The sequence below is a fragment of the Dendropsophus ebraccatus genome, chromosome 7 (assembly GCF_027789765.1).
Source record: "Dendropsophus ebraccatus isolate aDenEbr1 chromosome 7, aDenEbr1.pat, whole genome shotgun sequence".
Classification (NCBI taxonomy): domain Eukaryota; kingdom Metazoa; phylum Chordata; class Amphibia; order Anura; family Hylidae; genus Dendropsophus; species Dendropsophus ebraccatus.
In genome coordinates this window covers 131,823,916-131,840,223 of record NC_091460.1, presented here as the reverse complement: position 1 = coordinate 131,840,223, position 16,308 = coordinate 131,823,916, and the positions used below count along the sequence as shown (strand labels likewise).

General features: G+C 44.1%; 1 protein-coding gene across 1 annotated transcript in view; it reads left to right on the top strand.

The window, feature by feature from the left end:
- Window positions 1-16,066: 16,066 nt before the first annotated feature.
- Window positions 16,067-16,308, top strand: part of AP1AR (adaptor related protein complex 1 associated regulatory protein) — a 28,159-nt gene continuing 27,917 nt past the window's right edge. Inside the window, exon 1 of the mRNA XM_069978503.1 lies at window positions 16,067-16,231. Coding sequence (XP_069834604.1) covers window positions 16,158-16,231 — 74 coding nt within the window. The 5' untranslated portion in view covers window positions 16,067-16,157. The remainder of the gene's footprint in view (window positions 16,232-16,308) is intronic.

Sequence of the window (16,308 nt, the reverse complement as noted above, 5' to 3'; positions counted from 1 at the left end):
AGGATGCTTTAGACAGCCTACCAATACATGAGGGAAATCCTTCTATGGGTGATATGAAAGATCTATTGAAAGCACTGCACAAGTCTTTTCAGCAAGACATTGCAACCCTCTATGTGCCACTAAAAGCGACAGTAGATGATCTGGGAGGCAGAGTAAACCATATAGAATCCAAGATGGAGGAGCTTGCCAGCTCCCATAATACGGTTATTGATTCACATGATCAGTTGGAAGAGCAAGTTGTGTTCCTTAAAGCAAAAATCGCAGATCTCGAAGATCGCAGTCGCAGGAACAACGTAAAACTACGTGGTATCCCTGAAACAATACATCCTAAGGACATCCCGCAATATGTCAGAGACATTCTGAAAGTAGTCCTGCCCAGCTGTCCTTCCATAGAGCTGGAAGTGGATAGAGCACACAGGGTGCCACGACCACCACACCTGGATGCCACGATTCCCAGAGATGTGTTAGCTAAAATACACTTCTTTCAAACAAAAGAAAAATTAATGGAATATACCCGGAAAAATAATGGACTGCCTGCCCCATACCATAACGTCACAGTTTATGCGGACCTCTCCGCAGCTACTTTGCAAGCCAGACGTGCACTGGGTTCTATCACTACCACGCTGCGCCACAACAAAATACTATATCGCTGGGGGTTCCCGACAAAGCTACTCATTTCATATAACAACAAAATTCATGTTGCTAAAACTGCTGAAGAAGGAAAACAGCTACTGAACACCTGGCAAATCGATATTGTACAACCGAGATCTCCAAACGCTTCACGCTCAAGGCTGCAGAAGGAATGGACTTCCACTAATTAATTAATGCCGGTTCACAAATTAACAGGTGCTGACGGACCCTGCGCTTACTGCCTCCAATGTTAGGCTTCAGGTTGGACGTTGTTTCATTTCCCCAACCTCTTGGGACTAACAAAAATATGTTGGTCACTTTTGTACTCTGTGTACTCAAGTTATCCTTTGTAAATAGTTTTGTACGTTTACCATCTCACTTAACCTACAGTTTTTTTTTCCTGACAGGGGGGCTGATGCTTAGTATCAATAGCTTTCTTGGCATGTGCTCTCTGGCTGGGAGGCACTATATGCCCTACCTAATATTCATTCTATGCAACAATTCTATGCATATAATTTGGTTTTTACATGGTACTTAAAATTGCAAGCTTAAATGTTAACGGTTTAAATAGCCCACAAAAAAGAGCTCAAGTATGGAGAGAAACAAAAATAACAAAATGTGATGTCATATGTCTCCAAGAGACACATATATTGGAAAATGATGCATTTAGACTCCAAAACCGCAACTTTCCCAATATCTTTCATGCCCACTTCTCCACAAAAACCAGAGGAGTGGCGATAGCTTTTAAAAACTCAGTCGCATTTAACCTCATTTCACATATTGCAGACCCCAAAGGTAGATATGTGATTGTGAGATGTCTAATCAATTCTATAGAATATACTATTGCATCATTATACGCCCCAAACTCCCAACAACTATCATTTATTAAGAAAACAATTAAGCTTGTAAAGAAAAATTGTGGAGGTCATTTAATTATTTGTGGTGATTTTAATATCACATCGGACCCAAAAGTTGATTTATCTAACCCTCCCAGACTCTCTACAAAACCCCTTTCTGAACTGCTTAGGAGCGAGGACCTATATGACATTTGGCGTTTGCATCATGCCTCTGAAAAGGATTATACCTTTCACTCACATACGCACAATACATATTCTAGAATAGATATGTTTCTATTAACTCTTAATTCTTTACCTTTAGCGGATAAATCTACAATAGAAAATATCACGTGGTCTGATCACGCCACTATTACTTTAACACTGAGTGAAAGGTATAATCTTGCTCCCACCTATTTATGGCGCTGTAACGCCTCACTAATGAACCACCCTCATTACGGTCCCTTAATACTAAAAGACCTAACTGAATTTTTTGAAATAAATACACCATCGGTCACTAATCCGACCCTACTTTGGAACGCCCACAAGGCGTATATAAGAGGCACATTTGTAAAATTTGGGGCAATTCTGAAAAAACAAAAAGATCAAAAAATGTCAGACCTTTTAGCTAAAATCAGGATAGCTGACTCCAACAACAAATCCACCCCCTCCCCGGAACTAGCTGATAAACTTAGGAAATTAAGATTAGAGCTGAGAAGCATCCTCCTTGAATCATATGAACGCAACCTGAAGCGTACAAAAGCTCGTTACTATTCACAAAACAATAAGGCAGGGAAGCTTCTAGCAGCACGCATTAAGGCCAGGCACACTAGGGCAAAAATTCCCTTTCTATTTCACCCATCCTCAGGAGCCAAACTTATCTCCCCTAAAGATGTTGCAGATGGGTTCAGGGAATACTATGCCAAATTATACAACCTAGCAGAATCTGAAAATCACCCTCTTGTAACAGAGGAAACTATTAACGATTACTTGAGTCGCCTCCAGCTCCCTAGCCTAACCCCTAGCCAATTAGATTTATTAAATAAAGATATCTCTATAGAAGAATTAAATAAAATTATCCATGATTTACCTTTAGATAAGGCTCCGGGCCCGGACGGCTTTATCAACAGATATTATAAACAATTTTCACATATATTGCTCCCATATTTAAAAAATATGTGTCAGCAATCCTTAGACACAGGGACTCTCCCAAAAGAAAACCTCCAGGCTTTGATCATTACTTTGCCCAAGCCGGGAAAAACTCCTGACTGCCCCAAAAATTTCCGCCCTATTTCGTTGTTGAACGTGGATACAAAAATTTATGCACGACTATTAGCCTTACGTTTAGCAGACATTTTACCACTTTTGGTATCCACAGACCAAGCTGGGTTTGTTTCTGGCCGACAAACCTTTCATAATACCAGACGCATACTAAACATCTTACATCGGGTTGAATCGGGAGGTGTCCCGGCTTTGATGTTGGCTCTAGATGCCGAGAAGGCATTCGACCGCCTTCGGTGGTCGTTTGCCTTCTCGGTATTACATCATCTGGGATTTGGGGGCCCTATTCTGTCGGCTATAAAAGCCCTTTACTCCAATCCTACAGCTAAGGTATTCTCTAATGGCACCTTATCCGAAGAAATATCCATTACAAATGGAACGAGGCAGGGCTGCCCCCTTTCCCCCCTCATTTTTGTTATAGCCATGGAGCCTCTAGCCCAAGCCATTCGCCTCAGTCCTGACATTAAGGGAATACAATTAGGTGACAGTTCACATACTATTACATTATACGCAGATGACGTTATCCTCTCTCTCACCAACCCCATTGCCTCTCTCCCTGCAGTTATGCGCCTCATTGGAGAATACGGCTCAGTCTCATATTATCACCTAAATTCATCAAAAACTCAAGCTATGCCCCTGAACTTACCCCAAGATGTTACAAATCACCTTCAGACTTCATACTCCTTTGATTGGACTCAAAAAGGCCTATCCTACCTTGGAGTCATTATCCCCCCTTCTTTCAAATCGATTTATGAGCTTAATTTCACTCCCTTCCTAAAAGATATAAACAAAGAGATTAGTGCCCTAACAAAAAATGAATTGTCCTGGATGGGGAGAGTGGCCTTTTTTAAAATGTTTATTTTACCAAAATTTTTATTTTTATTCCGCTCCCTCCCAATCGCCATACCCAAAACCTTTCTTACAAAAGCACAGAAACTCGTAACCAATCTTATATGGGAAGGGAAAAGGCCACGTATCGCAGCTCACATATTATTTAAACATAGATCAGTAGGGGGATTGGGAGTCCCAAACATCAGGGGTTACTACATGGCAACAATTTTATCGCAACTTAAACACTGGTGGAAAAATAGAAGCGAAATGCCTTGGGAACAGGCTGAAGAAGCATCAATATCACCACTTAAACTACAGCATCTGTTGTTGACACCTTTTTGGAAAAGCCCTAAACCAGCCTGCTCTAATCCCCTAGTTAATACATCTTTACTTATATGGAAAAACTATCACAAACAAACAGGGGTTAAATCCTTATTACCCAAAAGTTTTATTCCCCTGTCCTTCCTAGCTGTACAATTACCTAAGTTAGACATTTCACTATGGATAGACAGAGGTATAACCAAAGTATCCCAATTGTACAAAGATAATATTATACGCTCATTTATAGATTTACAAAGAGAGTTTTCCTTGCCTTCTTTAGACTTCCATAAATTCCTTCAAATAAGGCATCTTCTACAAGGCCATAAATTCCTACATACTTTTATAGATAAGTCTATTTTCCAATACTTTATGACAAATCAAAAGGGGTTAAGGCCTCTATACGACAGTTTTTGTGCATATTCCTTATTTAACAAAAACTACTTACAAAAAGCCTGGGAATCTGATTTGGGGATGACCTTTTCTGATACCTCTTGGAAAAAGGCATTTAGTTTGATACATCGTACTTTTCATTGCATATCTCATGTTGAGGCAGCTTTGAAAACATCTCTACGATGGTATTATACTCCTGAACGCATTGCAAAAATTTTTCCCGGTTCATCTGACCTTTGTTGGAGAGGCTGTGGAAGCAAGGGTTCTATATTCCATATTCTTTGGGCCTGCCCATTGATACAACCATACTGGTCTCAGCTCAAAAGTCTAATTATGAGTGTAATTCCATGTTCGTTTACATGGACCCCTCAATTAGTATTATTATTCCTAGGTTTGGAAAATATTTCAGCTATTCATAGACCCCTACTGTGCCAACTTCTTATTATAGGAAAATTGGCCCTTACAAAATACTGGAAATCTGCTACAATCCCCAATCTAGCAGAAGTAATAAACATGATTAATATAACGTTCACTTATGAGGACATAATAATGAAAGGTCAATTTATGCATAAAAAATGTGAAAACAAATGGCGCCCTTGGGTCACTTCTCCCTACTTTCATGTATAACTTCAATTCAGGAGAAATAAACCTCTCCTCTCTACTCCCAATATATCATTGTTAATTGTGACTTGCAACACCATTATGTCAGATAAACCGTTGACATCACTTGCGTGACTAACACCTTTCCACAGTCTATGTACCCATGATAACTACGTAAGAGCTAACCCCTCTAATAACTGACCCATGAACAATGAAGATGGTTCTGTTTTAGTTTATATTAATGTTCCTGTTTATTCCTCTTTCACCATGGTCCTAGTTAACCGGACTTTTATGTTACTATATCTCACATGTAACCATAAGCTTTATTGTATCCTACTATGCCGCGCTTTGTACAAATACATGTTTTATTGGGCATTTGTTAAAATACTTTTGAAAAATTTTCAATAAAAAGATTGAACAGAAAACCTTTCATGCTCTGGACAGTTCCTGACATGGACAGAGGTGGCAGCAGAGATCACTGTGTCAGACTGGACAGAATGCACCACTTTTTGCAGGACATACAACAGCTCATAAGTACTTAAAGACTGGAGATTTTTAAATAGAAGTGAAATACAAATCTTTATAACTTTCCGACACTTCCTACTTTTTGGTGTGTTTTTTTTTTTTTTTCTGCAATTTTCTCCTTTTAGTTTAAAATACTATGAGCGTTTTATCCTGATTTTTTTTTTTTCAGTACAAGTCAAGTCATTCTCTATCGCATGATTACAGGTTTTCGGTTGAAGAACTTGAGGAAAAAAAATACTAATTTCCATATAGACATGATAATATTCCCCCCTATAGAAGACTGGGCAAAACACCAAACACATAGCAGCTAACATCTGGTCGCAGCATTTTTGACCCCCCAAAAAACATATAGTATATGAGAACATACCTATCTCCTAAAGTTATTCACAGGATAAGGGCTAACAAGACCTATACAGAATTAATGGAGCACTGTTTCCACTGTTTATTTTAGGGGGACATGTTCCCCACATTCTCGTGACCGCTGGGACCCCTACCAATCAGCTTACTATCTGTGGACATGGGGGGAGGGCAGCTACCTAGGCCACACCTGGATGTATGTGTGTGGGGGAACAATAGTTGGCCTTGCCCTTGATGCTGCCCACACACAAGAGCCACTGGGTTGTATATATATGATGTATATTTATGGTGGTGTCCATGTTGCTATGATATGCCACCTTTTGACAAACCTTGCTGATTTAGATATAAACCTTGCGATGCATGTTTTTTTCTTCAATATCTGAGTGTACACACATACATGCAGGAGTTCCAATGTCCACTGCTTCATCCTACTAGCGCTCATTGTGCAGGTGACAGATCTGTGTAGCAGCAGGGCTGTATTAACAGCTGCTGCTGCCCTAGGTACTTAACCTGAAGCCGCCCCATCTTCATGCACCTATTGGCGATACCAGACCTGACCAATACCACCATACCCCCACCCCCCTGGAAAAGACACCAGATTTACTGGCAAGTCTGAACGGGAGGAGGGAAACTAAAAAAATAAAAACAAGAAAATTAGTTTTTTCTGTCCTCCTCATCCCTGGTGCTGCCCCCCTGCAAGGTGCTGCCTTAGGCACCGGACCACGGGTGCCTAGTGGTAAATACGGCCCTGTGTAGCAGGCAGATGTCCAGCTTTATGACTCTGCAATATGTGACGGATCCCCAACTCCCCAGCATAATAAGTTAAACCAAAGAACGCAAAATAAAGACACAACACATTGTAATCAGGTCAAAGGGTCCCAATTTTATTTAAAATTAAATGACACTGAAAATAGCAGACCCCCCGACTCACGAAGAGTCACCCTGCAGCACTCAGGTGAGGAAAAAAACCCCTGTGGGGGAAACCTCGAAGGAGCCATGGCTGCAAAGTTTCCCCTCCTCTGGGCTTAGAGGGTAATACCATACTGTAAATATAATAACCTGCATCTGAGAGAGATCGAGCTGCGATATCTGTCACGTTATTGATGGCTGTCTTCTCCTTCACAGATCCAGGTCCACGTCTCAAGAAGGTGGAGACTCGATGAAGGGGTAGTCTAAAGCAGACCACCCCTTTCCCCTGCTAGAACCTCCGAATTAAATCAAGGGTAGGGGGCAGTAAAGTATACAAGCTCGAGGTCCTTTAGGGCATCCAAGATGTCACTGATCAGGACGCGGTGCATTGCTTTAACCCCTTAACGACATCGGGCGTACCCATACGCCCCCGTTGCCTGGGCTTTAACGCAAACGGGCGTATGGGTACGCCCGATGTTTCCCCGATCGCTGCGTGTTCACACACAGCGGTCGGGGAAGATGGCCTGCTATAAATCATAGCAGGCCATCTTAGCTTCACGGCACGGGGGGTGGTTAACACCCCCCGTGCTTACGATCGCCGCTATAGGCTGATCAATTCAGATCAGCCAATAGCGGCGATCGGAACCTTTCCGGGTCATCGGTGACCCGATGACCCGGAAAAAAATGGCGGTCGGTGCTGTCCGAGGACGGCACCGACCGCCATTACTGTAAAAAGTAATGGTGGTCACCGTGCCACCGGCCCGATCGCCGTGAACGGCCGGCCAGCCGTTCACGGCGATCGGGCCGGTGGCACGGCGATCAGAGTCCCACAATATAGTAAATACCTGCCCTGGACCCCTCAGCTAGGTAGCCGAGGGGTCTAGAGCAGGTATTTGTACATTACTCACCTGTCCCGGGCTCCTGATCGGCGTCTTCCGGGTTCGCGGCATCCTCGTCTTCGTTCGGGTCTTCGGCTTCCTCCGTGACGTCACGTTCGGCTTCTCTCGCCTATTTTCGGCTCCAGCGTCGGCTCTTTCCGTATTTTGCGCTCTACTGCCCTCTAGCGGCTGATATGTGTAATACACTTATCAGCAGCTACAGGGATGTTCAGAATGTAGAAAAAGTTTTGTTTTTTTTTTTCAATTTTTTTTTTTTATATTTTCGGCACCCTATCGCCGCTGAGTGTTGATCAGCATCGCACGAAAGTGCGCTGCTAATCAGCAACTCCTCCTTTTTGGCGTAGGGTGTTTTTTTTCTATATTCTACTGCCACAGTCTGCTAATAAGTGCCGCACATAAGTGCGGCATTTATCAGCAACTCTTTTGTTGGCGTAGGTTTTTTTTTTTATACTTACTGTAAAAAAACACGTAAAAAACACTACATTACACCACACTACATTGAATAAAGTTTGACACTACACCACTATATACCCCATATACTAATCCCCGTATAAAGATGACCCCCAGGGTGTTTTCGGCGTCAGAGGGATACGTTATTATTACCTCCGACACCGAAACAGCCAGTGAGGATGAATGGGGGGGATCCTTCTTTCCTCCATTCATCCTCATCATCCTGTGACGTGTCTGGGGGGTAGCGTAGCGTACGCTGCCCCCCAGACACGTCTTTTCCGCCAGTACCGTCCCAATAAGAGATTACGGTATGGTGTGAAATTCTACACACTCTGTGAGCGTACCTCTGGGTACTCTTACAGATTTTCTGGTACGTGCACACTGCGGAATGGCGAAGGATAACCCTTTGTGCATTCCGCAGCTGGCACCCACCGGCGGACTGATGCGGGCGCATGTCTCTACCCGTGTCATAGACTCCATTCTATGCACGGGCGGAATCCGTCGTCCATCCAAAGAATGAACACGTTGGACGGAGAGCGGAATCCGCCCGTGCATAGAATGGAGTCTATGACACGTGTGGAGACGGCGGCCTGCATCACTCCGCCGGTGGGTGCCAACTGCGGAATGCACGAAGGGTTATCTGTCGCGATTCCGCAGTGTGCACGTACCCTTAGAGTGTATGTAGGAAGGGACACCCGAATCCAGCCCCCAGATGCCCCCTCCCCCCCCATCCTCGGAGTTAGTGGGAAGATCGTCCGGGAACTGATCTTCCCACTGCTGGATAAAGGTCACCACCACCTGTACGGGGATAACTTTTATACCAGCACCCCCTCCTCTGGTCACTCGCTGCCCTGTAGCTTGCGGCATGATCCGAAAATATCAGAAGCAGTAATAGAGCCCTAATATTTAGCAGCCATGGAGCGGACCCAGCGCTTCTGGATATGAAGGACCCCGTATCGCACCAGGGCAACATTTTCCAGGTGACGTCCCCCACACTGGAGAAAGGGAGACCCCAGAAGAAGTGCAGAGTGTGGTGTAACAGGGGGATCAGGAAGGACACCATTTTCCCGTGTGACACCTGTCCTGATCGCCCCGGCCTCTGCATACTGGATCGCTTCAAGGCGCACCACACGTCACTGGGGTTCTACATTATCTAAATTCTGTCCCTTATTCCTATTTCAGGGGTCACGTTGATCCGGGGATTATTCTGATCGCCATTATGGAGTCAGGAAGGAATTTTTCCCCTGTGATGAGGCTACTGTCGTCTGCCTTACGAGGGTTTTTTTTTTGCCTTCCTCTGGATCAACACAGGTTGAATTTGATGGACACCTGTCATTTCCAACCTTATAAACTAATAATTGGCCTAATACCCCCAAATAAATTAGAATTGTCCCTTTTCTCCAGCTAAGTAGGTATGGCCGCCATTCCCATTAGAGGATGCCATGATGCAATTACAAAGCCTCTGTGCGGCCAGGACAGTAGAAACCCCCCACAAGTGACCCCATTCTGGAAACTACACCCCATAAGGAATCTAAGAAGGGGGGCAGCGGGGATATGGCCCCCTGGTGACGGCCACATTTGGGACGTGAAAATGAAAAAAAATTGTATTTTTTATTTTCTCGGCACATGTTCTACGTAAGTGCCCGTCACCAGTGGGGTCCATATGCTCACTGCACCCCTTGTTAGATTCCTTATGGGGTGTAGTTTCCAGAATGGGGTCACTTGTCGGGGGTTTCTACTGTCCTGGCAGCACAGGAGCTTTGTAATTGCGACATGGCCTCCATCCTCCATTCCAGCCTCTAAATGGCGCTCTGTCCCTTTGGTGACTTGCCCTGTGCCCATATGGCAAATTATGCCCACATGTGGGGTATTTTCGTACTCAGGGGACACTACCCTACACGTTTTGTGTTCATTTTCTTTTTTAACCCCTTGTGGAAATGGAAAAAAATCAAGGCTAGACCAACATTTAGTGTAATTTTTGTAAATTTTTTACTCTAAATTATTAATCTTGTCATGTTTTTTCATTTTCACAAGGGGTTAAAAGATAAAAAAAAACATTTAATGTGTAGAGCAATTTCCCCTGAGTATGGAAATACCCCACATGTGGACATAAAGCGCCATGCGGGTGCAGGATAAGCCTCCGAAGGGAAGAAGCGCCATTTGGTTTTTGAAGGCTGGATTTGGATGGAATGGATTTCGAGGGGCCATGTTGCATTCAAAAGGCCCCTGTGTTGCCAAGACAGTTGAAACCCCCCACAAGTGACCCCATTATGGAAACTGCACCCCTCAAGGAATGTAACAAGGGGTGTAGTGAGCATATGGACCCCACTGGTGACGGACACAAATGTGGAACAATGTGGCGTGAAAATGAAATATTACATTTTTTACACTATAATGTTGGTTTAGCCTTGAATTTATCATTTTCACAAGGGGTTAAAAGAGAAAAAAACACACAATATGTGTAGAGCAATTTCCCCCGAGTCCGTAAATACCCCACATGTGGACATAAAGCCCCATGTGGGCGCAGGGCAAGCCTCCAAAGGGAAGGAGCGCCATTTGGATTTTGGAGGTTGGATTTGGCTAGAATGGATGATGAACGCCATGTCGCATTTACAGAGCCCTCGTGCTGCCAAAACACTGGAAACCCCCCACAAGTGACCCCATTCTGGAAACTGCACCCCTCAGGGAATCTAACAAGGGGTGCAGTGAGGATATGGACCCCTTGATGACGGGCACATTTGTGCCATGAAAGTGAAAAAATGAAATTTTTCCCTTTCACGTCACATTGTTCCACATTTGTGCCCGTCACCAGTGGGGTCCATATGCTCACTGCACCCCTTGTTAGATTCCTTGAGGGGTGTAGTTTCCAGAATGGAATCACTTGTGGGGGGTTTCCAGTGTCTTGGCAGCACGAGGGCTCTGTAAATGCGACATGGCGCTTGAAATCCTTTTCAGTGAAATTCAGCTTCCAAAAGCCAATTGGCGCTCCTTCCCTTTGGAGGCTCGTCCTGCGCCCCCTTGGCACTTTATCGCCACATGTGGGGTATTTCTGTACTCGGGAGAAACTGCGCTACACATTTTTTGTCTTTTTTTGCCTCTTATCCCTTTAAGAAAATGAAAAATTGAAGGCTAGAACAACGTTTTAGTGTAAAAAATAAATTTTTCTTTTTTCACGCCATATTGTTGGGAAAATCTGTGAAGCACCTGTGGGGTCCAGATGCTCACCGCACCCCTTGTTACATTCCTTGAGGGATGTAGTTTCCAGAATGGGGTCACTTGTGGGGGGTTTCCAGTATTTTGGCACCCCAGAGCCTCTGCCAACCTGAAGTGGTACAGTCAAAAATGACCAAATATAACGGAGGCGTTGAAATTCACTAGGCGCTCCCTTATATCTGAGGCTTGTGGTTGCGTCAAATAGCACAATAGGGCCACATATGGGGTATTTCTATAAACTGCAGAAACGGAGCAATAATTATTGGGGTGCATTTCTCTGGTAATAGGTTTATAATTATGAAAAATATTGGATTACAATAAAATCTCTGCACAGAAAATTAAAATTTTCAAATTCCTTACACACTTAGCTTTTATTTCTGTGACTCCCCTAAAGGGTTAAAACACTTTCTGGATGTGCTTTTGCAGAGTTTGGGGGGTGCAGTTTCTGAAATGGGGTGCTTTGTGGGGCTTTCTAACATACAGGCCCCTCAAATACACTTTAAACCTGAACAGGTCCCTAAAAATATCTGATTTTGAAATTTTACTGAAAATTTGGAAATTTGCTGCTAATGTTTTAAGCTTCCTATCGTCTAAAAAAAATGAAAGATAGTTTAATAAATGCCGCCAACATAAAGTAGACATGTTGCTAATGCTATTTAATATATAATTTATGTGGTATAACCACTTTCTGTATACGCAAAAAAGTTTCAAAGTTGGAAAAATGCAGTTTTTCACATTTTTTCACATTATTTGGGTTTTTTTCATAAAGATTTGTTATGAGTATCGACTCCATTTTACTAGAAATGTAAAGTACAATATGTCACGAGAAAACAATCTCAGAATCAGCCGGATAGGTAAAAGCATCCCGAAGTTATTAATGAATAAAGTGACACTGGTCATATTCATAAAATTTGTCTCTGTCATTAAGGCCATTTCAGGCTCTGTCCTTAAAGGGAACCATTCACCCCGTGGCCCCCGTTAGAAACAGACATACAGTGACATAAAGGTCAATATACTTACCACATCGCTCCCGGTCCCATCCCGGATCTCGTTGTTGACACGGAGAAATCGCCGATTCTTCTTCTCGCGCCCATTATGGTAATGAGCGCCGCCGGCCCGAAGTCCAGCCTTCTCCCCGCCTCCGACACTTGATTGACGCCGGGTCTTCTTCCTCCTCGTCTTCTTTCTTCTCGCCGGATCCCGCGCAGGCGCCGTGACGGTCGTTTTCGGCGCATGCGCAGTTCACAATTGAAGCCGCTCTGCAGCTCCACTGTTTACTGCGCGTGCGCCGATTGGCTCGAACACGCATCCTGTTTACCGCGCAGGCGCAGAAGAGGTGACGAGACCATCGCAGCGGCGCCTGCGCGGGAATTCGGCAGAAGACTGAAGACTGAAGACGTCAATCAAGTTCCAGGAGGCGTGGATGGGCGGCGACGAGAAGAGGACCTCATGAATAAGTTGGACTCGTCCGTCGTTTCCTATGGACGTTGGACTCATCTCAGCTCATTACCATAATGGGCGGGAGAAGAAGAATCAGCGATTTCTCCGTGTCAACAACGAGATCCGGGACGGGACCGGGAGCGATATGGTAAGTATATTGACCTTTATGTCACTGTATGTCTGTTTCTAATGGGGGCCACGGGGTGAATGGTTCCCTTTAAGGGGTTAAGGAACCTTCATTATGACATAAGCGCTTGTCATCACAGTGCATGGTTGCCATGGTTACTGCAGGTAAACAGATCTGAAGCATTAACCCATTAATGACTGGCAATGCGCTTTACTGCAGAGGTCACTAAACACATTGGTCACCAAGCAAACAGCTTATGGTTAGTCCACACTAAGAAAACTAAATAATACGTTTGATGTGGCCGATAGCAACCATTCACAGCTCAGCTTTCATTTATCAAACTACTCTGGTAAAATAAAAACTGAACTGTGATTGGTTGCCATGTGCAACTTAGACAGTCTGACTTTCCCATAGCAACCAATCACAGCTCAGCTTTATTTTTATAAGAGCTTGTTGAGATATGAAAGGTGAGCTGTGATTGGTTGCTATGGGCAAATCAGACCATGTTTTGTCTGTGGCAATATGATAAAGCTGCTCCATTGCTGTAAAACTTATCATGATGATGATGATGATGACTGAAAACACATGACATCAAGCTCCCCCATAATGCTTTGCAATCAGCCCTTCCCCCATACCTCCCAACTTTTTGGAGGGACACTTGTGGTTCACAGACATTTCTATACACTACAATTCCCAGCATTTCAGGTCACTCAGTTTAGAATCCACTGGAATACGGGTATATATTTGTTAACATGGAGACAACTGACAATCTGATGTAACTGTATGGGGAAAGGGCGGCCAAAGAGTATTATACATAAAGCTGCTGAAATGAATAGAGAAGGAGGGGATCGCTGCCTGGAAATCCCCCAGAGTAAAGAAAGTATGGGGGGCAGGTAACACTACATTTCCCAGGCTGTCATAGGAAATCAGTGATCACCCGATTAGTTGATCACTGGTGAAACTGAATTAACTGCACAAAAGGGGTTGTCAAGTTGTTTAAAGTAAAATAGTCCACAGTATTAAAGGGGTACTCCAGCTAAAAAGCTTATTTCAAATCAGCTGGGTACAGAAATATGTAATTTACTTCTATTAAAAAAACACCAGTCTTTCAGTACTTATCAGCTGCTGTATGTCCTGCAGGAAGTGGTGTATTCTTTCCAGTCTGACTTAGTGATCTCTGCTGCCACCTCTGTCCATGTCAGGAACTGTCCAGAGCAAGTTCTTGACATGGAAAAAGGTGGCGATAGAGAACACTGTGCTAGACTGGAAAGAATAGACCACTTCCTGCTGGACATACAGCAGCTGATAAGTACTGGAAGGCTTGATGTTTTTTTTTTTTGCTGGAGTACCCATTTAAACCTTAAAGGAGTTCTCTAGAAATTAAAGAAAATGTAAAGAACAGCAAAGGTTATAATATATATATCACTTCTCAACTATTACACACCAAAATATGTGCTTAAAATTATATGTGATGTCTACAATACACGCCACAGTTCACACTATATTTTTTATAAACATTATATAAGGAAGCTGAAATGTCACATATTCCAAACATATTGCTGAGAAGTTGGGTTGAGCGACTCCCCATGGCTACATGATTAGACTTGCCAGCTTTCGGCTTGGTTCACACTGTGCGTTTATGATGTGATCTGGTTGGTGAACTCCCAAGTATCTCGAGAAGTTCACCAATCCAAATGCATGTTAAGCCTGACATTGCAAAGTACAATTAGTGGCACAAAAATTAAAGGCTCATGTGGGTCTCTAGGTGAAAAAATGCAAACGCTATGGCCTTTTAAACACGAGGCGGAAAAAACAAAAGCGCAAAAAAAAAAATTAGTCCGGTCCTGAAGGGGTTAAAGCTAGCGCTGGGGAAAAGTAAAGGTGTGGCACTAAGCAGCCAATAACATTACCTCAGTTTTCCTTCCTAAAAATAAAAAATGAGAGCTGGAACCTCATTGGTTAGTAAAGAGAACCCCCTACCTTGCACTAGGTTTTATAGGTCTCGTTCAATCTATCCCTGAGCTCCGTTTTGGTACATAGCACATTACTAAGGGGAAGAAAAAAAAACATTAAAGGAGAAGTCCTGCGAAAATTTTTATTGAAGTATTGTATTGCCCCCCAAAAGTCATACAAATTACCAATATACACTTATTACGGGAAATGCTTATAAAGTGCTTTTTTACCAGCACTTACTACTGCATCAAGTCTTCACTTCCTGGATAACATGGTGATGTCACTTCCTGGATAACATGGTGATGTCACTTCCTGGATAACATGGTGATGTCACTTCCTGGATAACATGGTGATGTCACTTCCTGGATAACATAGTAATGTCACTTCCTGGATAACATGGTGATGTCACGACCCGACTCCCAGAGCTGTGCGGGCTGTGGCTGCTGGAGAGGATAATGGCAGAGGGACACTGAGGGACACAGGGCACTGGAGGGACACTGAGCATCCCTCTGCCATCATCCTCTCCAGCAGCCACAGCCCGCACAGCTCTGGGAGTCGGGTCGTGACATCACCATGTTATCCAGGAAGTGACATCCTCATGTTATCCAGGAAGTGACATCACCATGTTGTCAAGGAAGTGACATCACCATGTTGTCCAGGAAGTGACATCCCCATGTTATCCAGGAAGTGACATCTCCATGTTATCCAGGAAGTGACATCACCATGTTATCCAGGAAGTGACATCCCCATGTTATCCAGGAAGTGAAGCCTTGATGCAGTAGTAAGTGCAGGGAAAAAGGCACTTTATAAGCATTTCCCATAATAAGTGTATATTGGAGATTTGTATAACTTTTGGGGGGCAATAAAATACTTTAATAAAAATTTTCGCCGGACTTCTCCTTTAAGAGGAATGAAGCAAACAGCTATAATCCCTGGGAAAGATGACACATTTACCTATGTACTAGCCCTTGGGTGGCCTTTTGAAGGAAAATGTAGAATTGCCTGCCAGTCTCCAGGACATATACTATATTAACAAGCTATTCTGTGTGCGGTAAATGTTGGTAATATGGGGCTGACAATGTAAATACACTGCACATTGTTGTCTCCTCTCCATCTGTGCCCTATACTACAGAACGTGCTCCCTTATTACGTTATTTACGGTAACCCCACGCTGCTGTCAGTCTCCGGCAGCCGCCATGTTGTTGTAGACCGTGGTTTAGGCTAGAAACTTCAGCAATATAACTCCCCCTCGCTGATAGGAGGAAGGGTGTGTCACGTGACGAAACACGCGGGCGCCCCCTGGCTGCCGGCGGGGATGAGGCGGGTACACCGGGGCTGGGTGTGCGCGCGCCTTCCGCGTCCCCGGAGCTGCCGTGTGCGCGCCCGGCTCAGTATGCCATGGGGATCTGCTGGACGCGGTGCTGGAGTCTCTTCAGGAGGGAGAATAATCGCATCCAGAGATCGGGAGGAGGGTGAGCGGCGGGATGGGCAGACGGGCAGCGGGCAGCGGGCAGCGGGCGGGTGGGAAGGGAAGCTGAGTTCCGTGAAT